The following is a 22308-nucleotide window of genomic DNA, read 5'->3' on the forward strand; positions in this document are numbered from 1 at the left end:
CTACGACTGTGGTTGCTTATTTTGAAAGGATTAAAACACTGATAATGTCTAGGTTGTGTTACATTACTCATTGTGATTAGGCTACACACTAATAATTGCACCAACTAAAAACAATAACAGAAACTACACTATACACACTCACTCACTATAGTACTGTGTTATTAATGCCCGAACGTTTGAAAATCTCGGAACAAACTGAAGAGAATTCATTCTGCCCTTGGACCTGGTTTAAGTATTATATATCCCAGCTAAGCTTCTCCATACGTAAACAAAGATTACTGGCAGTCGCCAGTGTGGTGATAACAGACAAAGGCAGCAATTGAGGTTTCAGCCAGCAGTTTAACGGTGTGGTGTTGCAAGGGATGAAGATTAGCGCAACAGACTCTGCGCGTGTATTTATTTATTATTTTTTTACTCTGTAATTTATTGCTTTCCCACTATGAAATTTGGCACACTTACGGATAAGTAAATGGAGAACACAGTGATAACTTAAAAATGGTATTCTAAGTGTCTGAACATTATGAATAAAAAGATTTATATAATGATTATGGCATAAAGTACTGTGAATACATAAAAATGGAAAGTGAATATACACAGGCTAAAAGATATATATTTAACCTTCCAAATGAGACCAACCTCGATTTCATACGATACACGTAACAGGAGAAACAAATATTTATATATGTCAATGTATGCAATTTTTTAATAATTTTGATGCTGTATAAATCTCAAAATAATCAGAATTGGGGCCAACAAAAAAATACGGGTCTCTTATTTTAACCCTTAGAAAGCATAAAAAAAATTTCAAACAATTCTAAAAATATGAGGTCAAAAATGTGTCCGGTCTGACGTGTAATGACTCAGTAGTAATAGAAATAGAAGGCAAATGATTAGTATGTGAAAGAGGAATGTAAATAAGAGAACATGAAGAAAGGTAAGAAGTTAAATTCTGCTTCAGTAATTCTCTAAATATTTTCGTCATAGTGTCCAATTAAAACTAAGTACGTACAGGTATTTTATTTGCTGTTTAACATATGAGGTGATGTTCTTAAATATAGTATTGAAAGACTGATTTGTCTCCAAGATAGGCATTTCCATATTGCACAAAAACAACACTGATCAGTGTCTATGCATATCTATCTTTGAATAGATAAAGTATTGGTACAACCAAGAAATATGTTGTGAGGGAACGTGTCCATTTTTCGTATTCATATGTGAACAATCCAACACCCCTATGGTATATCAGAAGTACAGTACTTTTTGCAGGTTTTTCAATTCAGTGAATCGTAAAATACTGTATGTTTTAAATATACATACTATGCCTTCTACAAGATTTGTCAATAAAAACATTATGAAATATTTCACATAAGTGGTTTGTGTACTTACAGAAAAAAAAAATCACATTAACTAAACTAATTTAAAGGCACCACTTTTCATTCTAAGTTCAATTGCATTCCACATTCTACAGTACACTTCCAAAGTAGCAGCAACTCTTCCAATTTCAAATAAAACACTTGAATTAATTATTTTATATGAACAACACTGCCAGTTCAAGAAGAGTCGCTTTTACTTAGGGAGAATTTATACATTTCTTCAAATTAAAAGTAATATGTTTGTTTGAAATGTCTTTACTTTATCAGGCAGGATAAGTATTTATGAACCAAGAAGCAATACAGTCCCATCTAAACTACCGGTACAATATTCCAGTAAGATGGACCAATTGAAAGCATCCTAGCTAATGGAGAGGCATCAACTCATACCAAGATCTGATGCCTACAGATTCAAATCTAATGAAGCAGAAAGGGTTGAATAATAAGCACTCCAAAGAAGTATGACATTTACAAACATAAAATATTCAAGTGTTATGAAAAGTTACAATCCCGACTTAGAAGAATTTTTAAACGATAATGACGTTTTTGTATGAATATTTACCATGTACGATTCCTATTATGAAAACTGGCCTAATAAAGCCATTAATAAATTATAGTACGAATTATAATTATACAATTTTTTTAAACGCAGAAATTACAAAAAAAAAATAATAATAAAATAAAAAATAAAAAAAAAAATAAAAGGAAAATGAAAAAAGAAAAAGAAGAAGCAACATAAATTGGGAAAGTCTTATGTTATAATTTCATTAAAATGCATCTATATAAAAATTAAATTCTGAACACAAAACGCAAGGCTAAAGTGGAAACTTTCATATCGATGTTAAATTTTTCCAAGTCAGTCATGAAGCAAAGATACATTTTCCCACAACAATCATCCTGCACAGTGCTCTCTCTATATACGTAATCCATCTAGACTTCTATTTCTATTGTGCAACTGTTTCCTGTAGAAAAGACTAACAACTACACCTCGGAGACATTTGATTATTCTAGACTTGCCTTCTGATGACAAGCCTATAATCTCTTGATAGTCACTGCTCTATGAATACACTATCCTTTAAAAACAGTATACAAGTATGTAAATTATACATACTTAATATGGTTATTAATTGTAATTCTTGGAGACTTCCATTCTTGGTGTAATATCTGTAGTATTACGCCACATATTTCACTTTTCAATAGTTGCTACTATTTTAGTATCAGAAGACATAACCTCTAAATCTTACAGTAACTTGCAATATAGTGGATCCATACAACAGAAGTCTTTAATTTTATATAACACAACTCAAACTGAATCTAATTCTTGAGAGTGCATTAGAATATGAAGTTGGCCTAACAATAATGTCATTTTCAGCCACTCGTTCATAAGTGTGTACTTGTACATTACACAAACACTCTTTCTTTGAAAACTAGTAGGTATTGTAACAGACATGCTTATTCTATTATAACGTACTCATTTATGAGAAGTATTTAAAAGCATTGTATCACAACCTGTTGGACAATTGGGCATGAGTGATGTGAATAAAGATGCTAGGTCTATCTCTCTGTACAAGTAGACTACTGCTATGTCACTGAAGATTAGTTTTCTCTTTCAGAGTAGTATTAACACCACATTTACAACAAACAGTTGTACCATTCTATCAACCGTTCGATATTAATGCTTTTCTCTATTACTATTTTTACCTTTTCAAGTGAAAATGATGATTGTGACGATGATGATGATAAGATGATGGTAATGCTGTCAAAAAGTTAAAATTACACATTTTATTTCAGACTCGAGCTTTCTTCTCTTTCATGAAAATCCGTGGGAAACTACTTCTATTCGTATAACACATATTAAATATGCATTTATCTTAGTACACAAGATGAAAATTTCATGTTTTTACGAAGCTTACAAGTAAATTTTCCACATGACAGTTACTGGTCTTCTGGTGAGCAGTTTTGGTAGTAGGGTTGCTACCGTTCATTCACTAGACTGGCTTTTATACTCTGGCATTTCCTGCAGTGTAGTTGGCACTGTCATACCGCCAAGAAATATTAATACATTTAACCTTGGAAAAGCACTGGCTCTGGGAGTTCACGTAGTGCATAATATTCCAAATGTCTACCGGTATCTTAAAATAGGTTACAAAGAATATTCTTCATGTTCTTTCCTTTTACTTTCCTAAATTTCTGTACTCGACACTTTGTTATAACTTTCAGTACAGGTATGTTTTAGTAAATTAGAAATTAATATCCGTATTTAAATTGAAAAAAGCTGATATCATTATATATACCTTCACTGCTTAAAGAGATGGTACTATCAAAAAGCAGTAGAAACTACATATTATAATAATGTTTACGCGCATTGTAAACTAAATGACTAGGGTATCAGCTTTCTATAAGATTGCCAGATGTCAATTTCCGGTAAGTGTAAAAGAAATTTGTAATAGACAAACGACAGAGATGATGTTGGGATAGTTTTATCGCGTTATTTTCGTTTCTCCTATCATAATTTCACAATTTTCTTTATAATTATTCTCTTTTTGAGACTACATATCATTAATTCAAAAGTAGAAATCCTTACTTTTAAAATTTGTTTTCAAAACACAGAGCAATATTGTGACGTATTGTTATTTAGTTTCGTGATTATGTGCTTCTAATCATTATAACTGCAAAGCTATCAACATTAAAATAAAAGCGTTAATAACATCACAGACGTTTACTGGCATATTAAAAAACAAATTGAGAAAATCCAATGTTCTGGACATTTGATTAATTGATTATAATTTAATAATACTAGTATCATTCGTAATATTAGCTTTTCATACCCAAAACCCATATCCAAATCAAAGTAAATGGAGAACAGCTGAAATTTATATTACAAAAAGTTGTTGGAAAAAGTCTACAAGATTTTGATTGAAAAAAAAATTCAAAGATAATAAATATGAGCAAAATAGGCCGGTGAATAAAATAATGTATATTAAATGTGTGAAACGATAGATGGAGATGAGAGCAATTGAAAAGATGGACTGATGAGAGATGAGTAGATAGACAAGAGAGATTGATGGGCAGATTTATGGATACCAGTACAGAGAGACAAAGCAATATTATTTTTATCACACATCTTATTTGTAAAAGAAAATCTGTACCAATATGTTTGTGTAATTGACAAAACATGGAGACTTAGTACCTATAGCAAATTACAAATTAAAAAAAAATAGTTTCTGCTGGAGAAATGGAAGTCATCCAATAACCACAATATTTTATTCAGCATTTTAAAATTCATGCACTGACCACCAGATTCCAACAGTATTTGATATATAAATAGTAAAGGAAAATGTTCATAAAGTAATTGTGCACATCAACTATATCTTCAATTTTCCTTTTCAGTTACTAATGCTCATGAAAAATGCAATTGTTACTACTAAAATTATAATAAAATTACATAACCAATTTAAATGAAGTGCACATTTTCAGTTCTAGAGTCTAAAATTTAAGAAAAATGTTTTATACAAATTATACGATATTACACTGTGATTTATGTGTTTCTCAGCAGCAAGCCAGATGTGGGGTTTTCTACCCTTGAGGTTGTAATAATATGTAAAATATTCAGTTACACAGAACGAGGTGATGTTTTTATTCTTCAATTTATTTAGAGTAACTTCAATTATAGAAATTATGTAGTAAGACGTACTTGAAATTAAATTTATAGTATTCTCAAGTACAAGTTCTGTAGGTTGATTTTCAGTGACAAGAACGTAACAAAATCACTGTTTCGACATCAATTTTCAATCTGTGAAATCTTACTAAAAGTTAATTCAAAATACTGGGGACCAGTGAGAATTTTAAGGGTGGAGGTACACCTTTTGCTAGTATAACTTTACTAATATTTCAACATTTTTTTTTTCATATGAATCTGTAGGTCCTTTGGAAGCAAAAATTGGCAGACATGCTTAATATACTGTACACCATCTGTACACCACTAAATAATTTTAATGTTTTTGAAAACCCAATAGTTATTTTTTTTTAATTACGAAATTCTTTTTGGAATTTTTTTTTCAGCTGGGCAGCATTTAAATGATAACCCAAAACATACTTAAGATATCTTAATGAAACTTTGTATGCATGTAAAGTTCTCTCATGTGAATAACATATAATAAAATCGTTAAGATAGAATGAATAGTTTATTTTTAAAAATAATATTTATCAAAATTTTTTTTAAAAGAAATTAGTATAAAATGAAATAAAAAAAAAAAAAAAATATTTCTGAAACTAACATGTTACAGATTTTAGGTACATGTTTTAGACATGTTTATTAAGAATAGATCAAAATAAGAATTATATCAAAATTCAAATATTTGAGTAATTGATTGAAAAAAAATCTAAAAAACCTTTCATAATTAAGAAACAAATAATTATTGAGTTTTCAAAAACATTAAAATTATTTATTGATGTGCAGATAATATATATTGAGCATGCCAATTTTTGTTTGCAGAGAATCTATAGATTCTGAGAAAAAAAAATTGAAATATAGTAAAATTATGCTGGCGGAAAGTGTACCTCCCCCCTTATTCGATATTTTCAGACTCTTTTATACCAGAGGCTCCTACTAGTGTCATATAACTGTCAGTCTTTTAGCTACAGTTAAGAACGGAGTAATTTGTTTCTTTGTCGTCATCATGAATAAAGACATTTACATGCAGTAAATCCGTGTCTTTATTTAATCATGTAATGGAAAATGCACTTCAATTTGTTTCAGTCTACAATTTCATCATGATACTTGGACTCAAAGGCAAGCACAGAACTACTAAATGACTGAGGACTTCACGAGTAAAAGAAACACTCAGGAAATTTAAGAGAAGCAAAAGATTCCATTCTATTTTACCAAACGTCACCTTAGGAATTTTACAGATAAAGCTCAGAATGTAATATTCTGAATGGTCTTGTTACCGACATTCATATTATTGCAGCTCCTGCGTTTATTACTATGGTGTATTGAAAAAAGCACTCTCGAAGAGAGATATTTGGTATTGCACAATACTTTACAAACATTTATCATTAAAATACAACATGTAAAGAACGTAGATAGTTTATTGGCAAGATCTCACAATCAAGCAAACTGGAATCTGTCTCCGAGGAATCAACTATAACAGTTGTAACCAGCCCAACACCTCGTAAGAATGGACAGGCAGCAGACCCATGAACAAAGCACTTAGATGTGCAACTTCTGGCCAAGTGACAGTGATGGAGAGTGTTCCACTCTGTCAGTCACATCTCTGCCACTTGGCAGACGTTGCACACAGCAAGGGTTGATGATTATTATGAGAAGCAATAGTTTAAAATGTCGCAGGCAGATGGAAGGGGCGCACTTACGCGTAAGCAGCATTTGGCCCTCGTAATAGGGTAAGTAGACGTGTTGGGCGTGTGTGGGTTTCCCGTATACACCGGCGGAATCCAACACTTCGGGGTCACCTTCAATAAGACCAGCCCCACCGTCAGTACACAGCAAGGCAAGCTTCATTTCATCCTTAAGACTTGTCATGCACTCTGGCTCTTATCTCTCCATATCATATTCATTTGCTCCATTTCGGAATACGATCAATACTCTAATTGTTACTCTATTACATCATGCAGTTCCTCTCTGTGAGTAATTTGTTTATTGTGTGTTTGTATGTGCATGCATACAACAGTATCAAAGTTTCACATTTGTGTGACATTCTGTTGCTGAAATAAATATTAGTTTTAAATACGTTCGCTTAATAACTGTATTTTAAATTAGAAATTAAACATTTTGAATTGCGATTTTGGTTGCATTTACAACTTTTAAACATAAATTGAATGTATAAAGTGAGCAGAGAGAATTTTTCTTGACCTGTCACAACTTTGTAATAATTTTCTATGTTGTCAAAAGTATAGTGTAATTTAGTAATGAAATTTGACTACCGATATGAAAAAAAATTAATTTCATAATCAATTCTTTCCTTTTCTTCTACTCTTTGCAAATGTCAGCTGAAAGTGATTTCCTTTAAGCCTACTTCCTTGGTTATGTGACCTTGTATGGGTCACCACCAATAAGTCTAAACTACTGGTATGCAAGAACTATTTTGGGCCCCATATATTAAATGTTGATCTAACATTCATCAGTTGAAATTAATGCATTGATTTTACAAATATAGTATAATATACCTACCGGTACCTGCATTTGTGCCCTAACTGTACCCTGCAGAATTTTTTGAGCATTTTTCCTCATGTAAATGATTTTTGTTAAGTGTAGAATTATATTGAACTTTAAAAATAAAACAACAAATGTCTCAGGACTTAGGTTAAGTAATACTATGCTAAGAAAATATGTCTCTTCTAGGAGAAATCAGATTTCTTTGTTCTTTTCCCTCTTGAAAGGTCAATGTATACTGTACGACATACTACAGTTCTTTTTTGACTAAGTAACAGAATGTCAGAAATGTGTCACTAGATGCAGACCATAATAATAACACTTGATAAACGGAATCATCAAATCATCAGGAAAGAATGCATATCATTAACAATTTATATTCAAGACTTAAATACTCAAATGTATATGGTATATCTTTTTAGCAGTAATTTTTTCAAAGAGATCTTTAATTTTTCTTATAGTTACACCTACAAAGCATTGTGATGCTGAAAAATGAAATTCTGAAATTTTAATGAAAATATGCTTATTCAGTAATCTGTTAAATTAAGGAAGATTGTAACATGATATCTGAATAGGCAGGATGCAATACTTTATTTAATTCACTATATATCTTCTCGCTGTCTATTGTGCATAACCGTATATAATTTCGTTAGTATCCCTATCCTCTACGGTTATTATATTACGATTTAAGAATTTTTACTACTTTAACTTCATACATTACTTCGTCTAATTTCAATTAAAACCATGATAGAAAAAAATAAAATGATAAATCCTAATAATCATAAACATGGAGCTCCACGTGATAAATGAGATCCAGTTGATTCATATGCTGTCTTTTGTTACTACAATTTGTTCACAGTTTTATTTTTAGAGACAATAAAATTTGCATATAATGTTAAAATCTGGAAATAAGTAGTTTTTTTCTAAGCATCACAATACTTTACATTCTGCAAATTTTCAGAGTGAAATGAATATCATGAAAGCTGTAACTTAACAAAATGGAAAATGCTTTCATATATCACTCTTCTAGTTTTGAGAGCAAGAGATTTAAAGGCTTTATCGCCCAGAACTCAGCATTAGTTAACATTTTAGGCATACAATATTAACAATTTGGAATACGGTATTCTTTATAATGTTGTTGTTTTAATTCTGGTTAATTGTCAAATAATGTATTCATAGTAATACATTAGCATTAACAGAAAAGTACATAATATTATGCATGTCTAATATAGCAAGAGAATACGAATGCTCTTAAAATACTACATTTTATCTTAGTAATAGATATCACCACATGCAAACACACACATAACAATATCTTTGTACTATTGCAAAATTTTGATTCAAGACAGTATACCTATTACAGTTTGCCTTCAAGGTGCCTGTTCTTTAATATACCGGTATTCCTTCTTGATGTAAGAGTGTCAGGTAGTTTACTGATGTTTAAATATTGTTTCGGGATTATTTTTTTACAAGTTGAATTACAGGTATTCTTTACGTGTATTATAACAAGTCGGATTGTTTATTTAGTGTACCGGTACTGGATATTCTCCAGATGTTACTTCATGTAAGTTGCTGACTTGAGTATTGAGTAATTTTTTTACCATATGTGAAACTTTTTGCGCACAGGAAAGTATTTCATGGACTAAAAATTGCAGCGTTTCATGAATTAATATTTAAAATTTCGGAATCTGCTATTGGAATTTTTATAATGATATAAAATTCTTTGTATAATTCCGTTATTTAGGGTAATTCTTCTTGTTGAATTTTTTTCGTTCATATATTTTAATCATGGGGTATGTGTACCGGTAGTTCAATATTTCATTTTAAAATGCCAGTCTTATCTCTGTTTATTTTATTTCCGGACTTAAGCCTAATTCCTGGTAGGGTCGTGGATGAGATGAAACAGAATGTCATAGATTTTTTCAGACTGAATGTATGTGATAAATCATATATGTAATGCTCAAAAGAACATTTTGAGAAAGTTTCTATTCATTATAATTAATTAATCAATCAAGAAGTTATTTTGTACGTTACGAGAGAAATACCAATTAGGCTCAGGTTTCCACCACAGTTCTAGAAAATTTTGCTGTCACAAACAATGTACACCACCTACTTTAATAGAATGGATCAAGTATGACAACATTTGTCGGACATATCATATTACTGGTCATTTATAAATCTGCTCTACTATTTTTACAACGAATATACTAAACTTCCTGGGTGAGGTTAAGTTAGAGTGGATTAAGTTACGTTGGGACTTCAGTTATGTTTAACAACTTTCTAATCCCGGTAATATTAAAGGAACTTTCTTAATTTAAACTACATGTTTACATGTTGTGTTCAGACTTATATAATCACAGTTGCGTTATAACTTTCTAATTCACTCATTCTATCGATGATTCGATGAAAGACTAAAACCGACCTTCGTTCAATAGTTACAAAAAGATGTCTATATAGAGATAAACTTTTGAAGCTCTAAGATTATTCAGCATTGGTGATGTGATATAGATGATGATGATGATGAAATAGAAATGACTTGGTCCACTATAACTTCTACTGAATCAGATGAGGCTCGAACTCTGTCCTTTTAATACAAACATGTCATATAAATAACAAAGCCATTATTACGCCATGTTAAAATTTTGTATTTCATTGCATTTGAAAATAAATTACTTTTTTATTAAAAATTCAGAAAAGCTACCGGTAAATATCTTTCTCTTGATAAATTTATGCAGGCGTACTTTCAAATCTTTACTATTAGGTAGGCCTATTTCATCAGCATGAAGTTAATCTAAAATATAATTTTATTTAAATTAATTTTGTTACCGGTACTTTAAAATAGTTTCACTCATTTTTACTACACACATTTCCTAATACAGAGTCATTAAATGCAAATACTTTTCTATACATTTCAACTTATGAATGATCTTAATGTCATACAACCTCTTAGACTTGGGACTTCATTGTGTACCGGTAATGTGTAATCTTAGCAATGCATTCAAGCTGGTATAAACTGTTTGGAAAAGGGTGTTTTATGTAGAACATATTTTTATCAGTTTGGTAGTATTGTTGAGGTGAAACGTGACATTAGGATAAAATTTCAGTGCAGAGAAATTCCACAATGATCGGCAATTGAAAGATCAGTAAAGAAATTCGAAGAAATGGTTCCATTTTGAACAATAGAAAAGGTGTTGTTGCCAGACCGAAATTCATTAGACATTTGAAAATGTTACATGTCAACATTAAGGATTTGCTCGTATTCCTGGAAAATTTGTTAAATATTTGTTGAAACAGTCATCCATTTTAAAAATACCGTAACCCGAAAAAAATTTAAAAATGTTTCCATATAAAGTTCAATTGAGACAAGCACTAACTGAAGATGATAAACAAAGGTGTGCTGTCTTCTGTAGATAATTCTTTTTGGAGATCGTGCAGCAACCGAAGTTATTTTTATTACCCAGATGAGGGTAGTTTCCATCTAAACGAATATGTTATTAAACAGCATATGCATATCTTGTGCTCCGATAATCTACTATCAGTCATTGAGATGTATTTACATTTTCAAAAGTGCATAGTGCGTAGGTATGCTATTTCACCAGGCTATTGGATAGTTCTTCTTGAATGATACAATCGAGGGGTACACTGCAAGAGGCAACTATGCAACTACCATACAGGGAGAAAAAAAAAGACTTTTACGAAAAGGGCTGCACCCTAGAATTAGTCAGAGACCTGTTGCATTGGCTGATGCAATGCCACATAGCTATACAGGTTGGAAGTGAAATAACCCTGCAGATTTTCAGAGTGAATAGCTTATGATAAATATAATACCATATTGGTGGAAAGTTGATAGTTTTCTCAGAAAATTAAGTTTTATTTTTCCCAAATATTTACGAACCTCTTATTCTGTAACTACTGTATATGCGATTAGGATCGTGATTTTTGTAACTATCGATAGAAAATCTAATAACGAATCATTTATCCCTCTGGCGTATTTCAATAGCATGGATAGTTTTCGTGTAAATCTAATTTAAAAACCAATAATTTCAAGTCACTGAAAGATGCAACCAGATTGCAACATTGTAGCCAGAGAGGGAGGAGGGAGTAAGTTCACATGGGCTGAGTTCATTGGCCTCTTACATCTGTATTACGAAAAGAAAGGAGACTGTTAGCGATGATGTTACCAGACTGCTGAAAATTTCAACTTAATTTTCTAATTACCCGTGCATTTAATCACGAAACGTAATAAAGGTTTTCTATTCATTTAAGTGTACCCTATCATCTCTTTCAATCTGCATGACTATTTCGCGTCCATTCTGTATAGTTTAGGGAAATGAATACGAGATAGGAGGAACTGCTGTTTTTCAGAAATTTGTGTCATAGTTCCCTCTTGCAGTTGACCCCTCAATAATTGCAGAGTATTACCTGCAACACCTCACCGACTTCTCTCCAGCAACTATTTATGCTATGGAGATAGATAAGAAAGAAATGTTTTTCCCCCCCCCCCCCCACTAAAATGGGGCAAGACCACATAGGCCAATGTCTTCCAGGATTAACTGATTGAACACTCTCATAACAGAACATGGTACTGTCCAATCATTATCTTAAACAATTTGACGGATGAGAATGAACTTGGCTGCCGTATTCACCGAATTTGAATTCATGCGACTATTTCCTCTGAGGTTTGTGAAGGACAGCGTATACAGGAATAATCCACGAGATTAAGGAACGAAAAAACGCTATTACAGGTGCTATGGAGAGCATCCCTGAAGAAACATTACCTACCTCAAATAATAAATATTTATAGTAGAATTTTCCGAAGAGTGTTGAGTGTTGGATGGAGAAGGATCAGATATTGAAAATATGACCTGAATAAAATTTCCCAAGTCTTTGACGAAATAATTCATGTAGGTGCAATGTATAGAAGCGTACTTGCATTAAAAAATATCGCGTCCGTTTTTAATGGCTCTGTATATTTAGAATGACTGTGCATGTGATTTAAATAATTAAACAATTTATGCGAATTACAGTGAGACATGATTAACAATGTAAAATTTTAATTTTGTTTGTTTTTTTTATCACTCTAACAGGCGAATACTTTGGGCACATGCACAAATTTTAATGTAAACGTATATGCCTACTTTTAAATATAGCCTAGATGAATTAATTGGCTTCTGATCTAATACAATTATTTAAAGACAATAAATAAACAATTTAATTATCTCTAATATTCCTGTGGATTTCCACTGAAGTTCCCAGTAGTATAAAACGAGCAAACAAATTGACCTACGACACTCCATTAAAAGCAGAGAACAAAATGCAGCTTCAGAGACGGAATACGTCACAGAATGTAACTCAGAGAGTAAGCACAGCACACACACGACACAGATAATGACGCAAGCTGAAGCTAAACTTACCACCCTCATCCTCGGAGTCCGACATGAATGTCTCCTGCATGGTTTCGGGCGCAACAACGCGGTACTTCTCTTCAGCTGCTAGTACCATGTTGGTGGGGACAGAGGGTTCGGTCACAACCTTGAGTGTCTCCACGACACTGATGTAGCCGAGCTTCTGTGCGATGGAGAGTGCAGTCTGACCTTGCTGTTTTTCACAGAAAGTGATAAAATAGTCAACTTGTGATCTCGGCTCCAACAAAATCTTAAGTATTAACATCAAATCTGGCATATAAAAAATACTTTTGTATAACTCACAGACGCCGACTTTGGGGGGAGGAAATTTCTGCTCCCTCAACTTATAAAGGCAGGGGGACGAATGGAATTAATAGGTGGGCTTCGTCCCTCCAAATAATTCGAAGAAAAATTCTCATGATAAAAAAAATAATTTGACTGAAAGCTGAAATTCTAGGACATAAACCAAAATGGTTATTTCAAATCCATAGACAGGATTAGCTGTCGCAATAAACATGTTATACCTGTTTTTTTAGATGGAACATGACAGTTAAGCGGCCGAGCTTGGAATTACAGTGCTATGTTGCCAATATGGACTACCACGCTACCAGCTGATGGAATCTTGCAATTGACGTTAAGATGGCTGACGTTAAAACATTCATTGACAATTGACGCGAAGGTAAGAAAGCAATACAAAAATCGACAGAGAATCAAAAACGAAACGTATCAATTCTAACATTGTGTGCACAATAAATGTCGCCAAGAGAGCTATTAAGCACTCGCCACGTGGGAACGGTAAGTTTGGTAACAACCGTTGTTACCATAGGCCTACCACGTTACGTGACATTCAGTTGTTTTTCCGATCGCAACGCTCCTGTCATGTTCCATCCTTAGAAAAAACAGGTGTAGTGACGCAACTCACAGTGCCTCCTTCCTTTCTTTCCTCCTACATTTGAGATGAGTGAATTCCCTCACATGATGCAACAGTGATCAAACTTCTTCGTTTATGACCTATATTTTTTCAGTTCAGCTCAAATTTATCAACTATTGCGATCGAACAGTAACTGTCATAAGTATTACCAAAGCAAAAAATATTAGGAATCAACAGTTCAATTAACAATGTATTCGACAGTATTTTTGCCTAATATCAGTTAAAAATAATATTAACGTACAACAATTTTACACAAACAATTAAATTTGTTACGAAATTTAAAAGTAACTATTATCGACATTCAGTTTTAGTTGTTTCTTGTGATGATCGGCGTCGTGGGTGTATGCTGGTTAAGTGATCTGATCAGTGATTGCGATGTAACTATTGATAATGGATAAATGTTTAATAAAAATAAAACTGCAATTAATGAGAATGGAATAAAAGTGGCAGAAAAACTAATAGTTCATGTTCATTATCGCTCCAAGGATCAACGAAGGGAGTTAGAAACGGAATTTCCAACCATCTTGGATTTAGTAATTTTCACGAGTATTACTATATGAAAAATAAGTCGATGTTATTTTCTGTAAAATAACTATATAAGGATATTTTTAGAAATAACAATTAGTTTTCTCGGATTTTTGTACAGATTTCTGTCCCCCCCCCTCCACCAGGTATTTAAAAAAAAAGTCGGCGCCTATGTAATGAGCCATTTAATGTGGGACGTATTTTCTGAGTTTATAGGGGTATTTTGAATAATTTTAATGTAGGATACAAACATTATTTTCATAACTTCATTTCTATGTATATAATTATGGAAACCATCTAGTTGCTATCTTGTTCCTAAGTATACTTACATTGGTCAATGAATTTGGTGGAGCGCTGTTTTCCAGCAGAAGGTTCACGATAGTGGTGTGCCCTTGTTGTGCAGCTTGATGGAGCGGTGTGTAGCCAATGCTAGTGTTTGCCTTCACATCAGCTCCATGTTGTAGCAGGAAGCGCACCATGTTGATTTGTCCAAAGTGGCTTGCCACATGTAAAGGTGTGTAGCCTGCCTGTTGACGTAACACAATGGAACATAACCATTATTTCTAATCTGATATACACAGCAAATTAAAATGCGTAAATCTAAATTAACTTAATGACATTATATGATGTTAAAAGACTCAGCTAATCTGTCATACTATAAGCTTATATACCACGTCCCATCAAAGTCATGTGTATGTGTTATTCGTTAAACAGAATGTTAGGAAAACAAAAGAAATGGTTGAGCAATATAGGACAATGAAAAGGAAAAATAATCTTTTGTGGCCCAAACGCGATGGCGAGACACCGAACTCGCATTCGGGAGTTCCCTAGTTCATATTCCGGAATAGGCTAATGTGATCGAGATTTTAGCAATTTTCAGAGATCTGAATCCACAGTTGCATTCGAAGGTCTGCAGATGGCAGGAAAGTGGAAATACAATGCATCCTTTGGCAGGCAGTCGCGATACGACCTCTCACAATTAAAAGCGACTTTAATGAATCCTAAATGAAAGATCCCTTATGTATTATCATCACGTAGTTCTTTTATGCGTTGAAATGGAGGGCCAAGATCTACAAATCTTCTGCTGATCTCACATCAACATATCTCAGAAGCGGTGAACAATCATTAAACAATACAAGGTAACGTGTAGTTGGCATGATGATCCCTCTAAGGCACTTTCTGTCCCATCAACTTATAAAGCCAGGGGTGTCTCCCCTCAATGAAATTAATGGAGGGGCCTCACCCCTCCAAATAATTCATGTTAAAAAAGTAATTAATTTGTTTGAAAGATGAATTAGGATGTAAGCCAAAAATTGTTATTTCGAATCCACAGACTTTTAACCTTTTCTCCTCCTGCATTTGAGAACAGTGAATCCCCACACATGATGCAAGGGTGACTTCACTTACTTGTCCATGAACCAATTTTTTTTCAGTTCATTTCAAATCTATGAAATATTGCGATCGAAGAGTAACGGTTATAACTATTACGAAGTGGAAATAATAATAATAATAATAATAATAATAATAATAATAGTAATAATAGTAATAATAATAATAATAATAATAATAATAGGTACAGAATTAACAGGTAATTGAGTGTATTTTTGCCTAATATCAGTTAAATTATTATTGATGTTTAACATTTTTTAAAAACACAATCATTTTGTTACGTAATTTAAGAGTAACCATCATCAACATTAAGTTTCAGTGATTTTTTTTTTGTTATGATCGTCGTCACGGATGTGTCAGTGATTGCGATGTAATATTGACATGAAGAAATTCATAATAAAGGAAACTGTCCAAAATAAAACTGCAATGAACAGAATAGAATGATAAATTGGTTTGTAGTAGTGACAGTGAAACTAATAGCTAATATTCATCATTGCTGCGAGGATCAGCGAAGGGTGAACGAAGAAATTTAAAGGAAAACGTAGTGCATAAGGGCCGTAGTTTCCAACCATCTTGGGCTGAACAGTTTCTATGGGTATTATGTGAAAAATCAGACGACGTTATTTTCTATAAAATATGTAAGGGAATTTTGGAGAAAATACTACTAAACTTTTCTGAAACATTTGTGCGAAGTTCTGCCCCTCTCCCAATATTTCAAAGAAGTCGGCTCCAATGCCTCCAGCAGTTACAGGTAGTTGGTTTGAAAAATCGGATGAGAAAATTTTTCCCACATGAAACCTCGATCCAGGATTCATTCCGTAACGCTAGTGCAAGGCATGACGCATTAGACCACGGAGCTACAGTGCAGGACTGAAGAGAAGAGAGTAGCTTTGATTTGCGCTTGGAATAAGAGCTAGCGAGAATATTCCAGCTGGGTATCACTTCCATCTATTGTAGCATTAATAGCATCAGTAAATAATAATAATAATAATAATAATAATAATAATAATAATAATAATAATAATAATAATAATAATAATAATAATGGTGATGGAAGAGATAGTAGTACTGGGTGAACAGTATAGAGCAGAACAGGTTTCACGGCTTCGCGCGGCCTTGAGTCCCCCACCTGCGCGCGCATAGCCGGCCGGCCGTGAAACCTGTTCTGCTCTATACTGTTCACCCAGTATTATCACCATGGGAAAGAAAGAAGTAATTACGTAACCCCGTCCCAATCTGTCAATGTCCATGTGCTCTCAAATCTAAATTCCTGGTTGAATGGTACTTACTTTGGTAGTTGAATCAACTTCGGCACCATTCTTCACCAATATTGATGCTACGTTGATTCGGTCTTCTTGTGCACACAAGTGCAAAGGTGTCAGTCCATTCTGTAAAAAATAATATAGCAGAGTTACCTGGACTATCCTATAGAAATAATCCCTTAAGAGCTTATAGGCTATAAGTAATTTTATCTAATGTGAATCAACATTTTTATTTTTCAGAAACTGAATGTTCGCTCCTTTACGTGTTTACTAATTTCTCTTAAATGCGAGAAGGCTAATTCTACACAAGAAGTGTACTAAAGTAAGCATTATTTTATTTCTTTAGCAATTGCGTACTACGAATAATATAGAGTATCGCCTAGCCTAAAATTCTTGAATAACTACGTTATATTAACTCTACGATAGATTACCTTGGCTTTGTGATTGGTGTCTGCCTGGTGCTCAATGAGCAGAGTGGACATATCAGTATGACCTTCCTGAGAACTCAGATGCAGAGGTGTGAATCCTGCCTTAGATTCGGCATTAGCCTTTGCTCCATACTCCAACAGCGTGGTTGCAATGTCCATCTGGAAAGCACAACGGTAAAAAATAAGTCATCGCTATCTAACACTCGAAATTTTGAGATCGGCGGAGCTATTTACTTACGTTACATACTTTACAAGAAAAATGATACACCGTATTTTTTATTACAAAACCTCTGTTGAATAGTTTTTGAACTTTGAAGAGAGTTTCGGGCAGGGTGCGAATTATGATTTCTGATGGGAGGATAGAATCCTAGATAGAGAATACCATACATAAAATTATTATTATCCTCATTCAATACGGCTCAACGCTTGGTCGCACTGAGTTGCTTGTCTTGCATCTTAACCATAATAGTAATTATAGCCATGAACAGGCTTAAGATAAGATGTGTAATTCCTAAGTTATTGATTGTTGTCAGCTTGCCGGTGTTGATAATACAGAAATATTATTATCTTTGCTTACTTTGTACTTTATAAAGTACATATACTCGTATTAAAACAATTATTTTTTGATGGGGGATAGAAGTTATCTCTGGTAGGGATGTTACTATGAATTTATGAGAGGGGAATAACTTTCCAACAGGGGAAAAATCTTCCCCATCTTCCCCGTTAATTCGCACCCCGGTTTCGGGTTTAATGTTTAAGTTAATATTTACTTACTTTACTTTTGAGGGCCTCTCCACTTTTCAGTGGTTACCCTTTATTCCCATTTTCCATCTGCGTCTGTCATTCCAATTCTGCTCATTTAGTCCCTTATCATTCATCATCCTCAATATTCCAGCCTTCCATGAATTTCTAGGCCTTCCTCGTTTCTTTCTACCAGCTGGAGACCACTGAAGTAGCACGTTTGGCCACCTCCCCTCATCCATCCTCCTTACATGACCATACCACTGAAGTTGTCTACTCTCTATTCTTGCAATCACCGATTCTTCCATGTTCATTATCCTTCTAACATCCTCGTTTCTTCTCTTTTCCAGCCTGGATATTCTAGCACCTCTCCTTATGCCGTCCATTTCAACTGTCTGTATCTTACTTTTTGGCCTTCCGATAGACTCCAACCTTCAGCCCCATAAGTCAATATATTTTCCACTATAACCTCAAGAATTCTATTTTTTGTTTGCATTGTTATTGTCCTGCTCCATAGCACTCTATTCAACATCTTTATTGCTCCTCTACCCTGCATTATCCTATAATCTATATCCGCTTTACAGTTTCCAGTCTCATGCAAAACCGATCCCAAATATTTAAACTCCTTCACTATTTTAATTATTCCTTGGGGCAACTTTATATTTCGTCCATCTCCACCTATCACCAGGTATTCGGTTTTACTCATATTAACTTTCAGTCCCCCTGCTTCAAATGCTTCAAGGAGTTTCCTTACCATAAATTTTGCTTCTTCTCGACATTGCGCAATTATCACCTGATCGTCTGCAAATGGCAACGAGTGCACTGTCTCATAAGTTAATATTTCAGGATCTTATTTCTTACTCCTTAGTAAATCAAAATCAAATTAACCTAAAATATCTACATTCAAAGTTGAATAGTTATAAAGATAATAGTGCAAAAATGTTATACTTCCAACTGTCGCGCATGCCAAAGTTAGAAAACCAGTAATAATTTACGGTATGTTTCATTCTTGTTAGAGATTGTTAGAGTTGATCTTTAAGAAGGCAAGATTGATTTTTATGACTCTTTTCGTCATTTTATTTTCCTTTAAGTTTTGTACGCAGGCCTATGCAATTTTTCCTGACATGTAAGAAATATAAGTTATATCATAGTCAAGTTCTTTTGAAAACCTGGTTTCGTTTTAATTATTACTTATTAAAAAACCTACGTCATAATTTTATCTGTAACTTCCTAAACAGTGAATTTTAGATACAGGATGTTATGTCAACGTAGAATGGGCGAAGAGTCATGTCCTTCGATTCCAAAATTTTAAACGAGAAACTCTCTGTATAGTAGACTGCAATATAACTTTTATAATTTATCTGATATGACTTTAGTTTGTAAGTTTAGATTATAACATGTATGAAACTATAATCATAATGTTAAGTCATATGGCACAAATCAATGGGTATTTAATAATAACGCGATCTTAAATTTCCTGTGGAGCATGAATATAAGGCTACTCAAAATTGTCATTAATTTTCAATTTAACTGACACATTCACAAGAAACTTATCGAAGAAATTCTTATGATCACTACAGGCTCTAATGGAAGTATCACTACAGGCTCTAATGGAAGTCTAAATGCAACTTTATTACTAAGAAATTGGGTCTCATTATAAACTGAACTCACCTGGTTCTTTCGAGCTGCAATGTGCAAAGGAGTGTGACCATTTTTCGCTGTGGCATGGGGAGAAGCCCCCTTGTCAAGCAAAAGAAGTGCCACATTTTGATGGTCATAATGGCTAGCTACGTGCAGCGGTGTAACTCCATTCTGAAATGCAAAGAAATGTACATAAATTAGAAACGTACATCAATGCATTGATTGTATTTTCTTCATTTGTTACTGTGAATTATCATAAGTAATATCACAGGAGATTTTAATTTTATCCTAAAGAAAATCGAAACCTTGGGTGATGTTTAATGAGACTATTTCGCGATAGAATAATAAACAAACAATTAATTAATAAAATAAAGGTAACACTTGCTATTATTGGATAAGATATAAATTGAGACAACTCATCCTGCCTGCGGTTTTCCTAAGGCACTAAGGCAAATGTCAGGACGAGTCCTGAAAGATATGGGCCACTGACCTACATGTTCCCTGCAATGAATTTCGACATTTTCCAAATTAAAGCGTTCACAAATCGGTGCCTTGGGTAGCTGATTCGAACGTCACTCACTTAGTCCAAGAGCTCGGTTTCGTTGTCTAGAGAGGATAGTGACCTCAACTTTCGCCACTTACTACGTCTCGCTACCAATTTAGACGACTCTGTCTTGCTGTTGTTGAGGTCCATATAAAGGAAAGTTCTCTACAACATATCTCCCCCATATTTGGCACATACAAAGCTATTTCATTTTCGGCTCTTTCCCTTCAAAATTCTTTAGGATTCTCCAATGGAACGGCAAAAAAAAATCTGAGGGAGACAAACTTATAGTTAATTCATGGTGTTTCAAGAGTAATAATAAATATTTTAGGAGGTGGTAGTATTCCGAGTTAAAAACGTTCACGTAAACATGTATCCAATTTTCAGTGGGTGTGGAATACAACTGTTTCAATGCAACGCATAAGAAGTCTTATAAAATGTGTGAAGGAGAGAAATAACTTACTGATTGCATTTTTCGATTGCCTGAAAGTATTACAAAAATTACTGAGAAAAAATGAATTACGTATTGATTGCATTTATGGGTTATTTAAATGACATCAATAATTTGCAACAGTTAAAAGTAATTGTTCAAAAATCTATCACCAACTTCAATACAAACTTATCATTATAGTCATCCTCACTACAATCATTATTATTGAAATTCTGTGGTTAAACATGGTGTAAGTTAATTTAAAAAATAAGCGTTACATTTCAAACTAAGGTAGGAAGGTCTACAAGATACCGTACCTTGCCCTGAGCATCCACAGGAGCGTCTCGCTGCAGCAGAAGTTTGGCGACTTTCATATTTCCGTACTTGGCCGCCAAGTGTAGTGGTGTAAAGCCTTTCTTCGTCGTGGCTGTCAAAGAAGCTCCGTGTTCTAGCAGAACGGAAGCCACCTGCAGTGAAAAATAATTATTATTCATCGTGTCAAATCAATGCTAAAGCAAGTTTCAGGGGATTTGAGATCGAATAAGAGTATAAAATAAAAGTTCACAATGATATATCAAATTGTCTAAGAAAATTGTATGCAGCTTATTGATTTTGAGTTATGACTAGGGTTAGGATTTTTCTTTTCTTTGTAATGGTAAATTAGAGTTCTCTGAAAGAAACCAGTGTCGAAATGTTGCCTCCTGGTTAGAATGGGCGTAATTTTCTATCACCCTTTCCCCTTTTTGGGGCCTTTATTCTTTTTCCGCCTCACTCTGCCCATTATCCCTTTTTCCCCTTTCTACCCTTTTAATGCTACTTTTTAATATTATGCCTATATACGATGTAGTCTATCATTTACTCTTGTGAGTGGTACTGGTATGTAACGCATTGAATACTGAATGTAGCCATATTATAAAGATGTATGTACGTAGTTTCGAAGGAGTTGAATTTAATTAGATAAAGTAGGAGGAGAAATAACATTTGCCAAAATAGTTGAGTGAAACAACACCTTTTCATCCCCTTTTTTGTCTCATTTTAGCACATTTTCCCTTCCTTTTTTCCTGTGAAATTTGCTCCTAAAACCCTGACCCTAGTTATAACTATAGAAGCAGAGAGATTCAATCTTTCAGTAAAATACGAGAGTCGCTCCAAATGTAATTTATTCTATTTCTTCTTCTGAAAATATAACTATGTCAAAGAATTCTGAGTATGTTGTGCGACTATTTGATCGTTCTCGTCCATATCCCGCGAGCTTCACTTATTACCTCGATGTTGTGTAGCTGTTAATAGGGAATAATAGTGAAGATAAAACCGAATTCGTTTGAAAAACGATGTATCAAGAGTCCCTGAACGGAGAGAAAATTTCGCCCACTGAATTTAATCAATGTTAGAAGAAATTTTCTGTAAGTAGAAAACCAATATCAACACTGTGATGCTGTGGGCTGTAAGATTGTGATACTCAGAGTAATT

At 33.6% G+C, this 22308-nt stretch overlaps 1 protein-coding gene across 27 annotated transcripts in view; it reads right to left on the reverse strand.

Moving 5' to 3' along the window:
- The window catches only part of LOC138712124 (ankyrin-2-like), a 512384-nt gene that overhangs the window by 340595 nt on the left and 149481 nt on the right, over window positions 1–22308 (reverse strand). For 21 of the 27 annotated variants that reach the window (XM_069843559.1, XM_069843553.1, XM_069843562.1 and 18 more), the window contains 7 exons: window positions 21156–21305; window positions 19895–20035; window positions 17486–17641; window positions 17082–17180; window positions 14733–14930; window positions 12957–13140; window positions 6744–6842 (listed from right to left, as the gene is read on the reverse strand). In XM_069843559.1, coding sequence (XP_069699660.1) covers window positions 6744–6842; window positions 12957–13140; window positions 14733–14930; window positions 17082–17180; window positions 17486–17641; window positions 19895–20035; window positions 21156–21305 — 1027 coding nt within the window. Of the gene's footprint in view, window positions 1–3071; window positions 3238–3283; window positions 3383–6743; window positions 6843–12956; window positions 13141–14732; window positions 14931–17081; window positions 17181–17485; window positions 17642–19894; window positions 20036–21155; window positions 21306–22308 lie in introns of those variants that run through there. The other 6 variants (XM_069843566.1, XM_069843567.1, XM_069843565.1 and 3 more) reach the window with 3 other exon arrangements.

The sequence above is a fragment of the Periplaneta americana genome, chromosome 13 (assembly GCF_040183065.1).
Source record: "Periplaneta americana isolate PAMFEO1 chromosome 13, P.americana_PAMFEO1_priV1, whole genome shotgun sequence".
NCBI classification, from domain to species: domain Eukaryota; kingdom Metazoa; phylum Arthropoda; class Insecta; order Blattodea; family Blattidae; genus Periplaneta; species Periplaneta americana.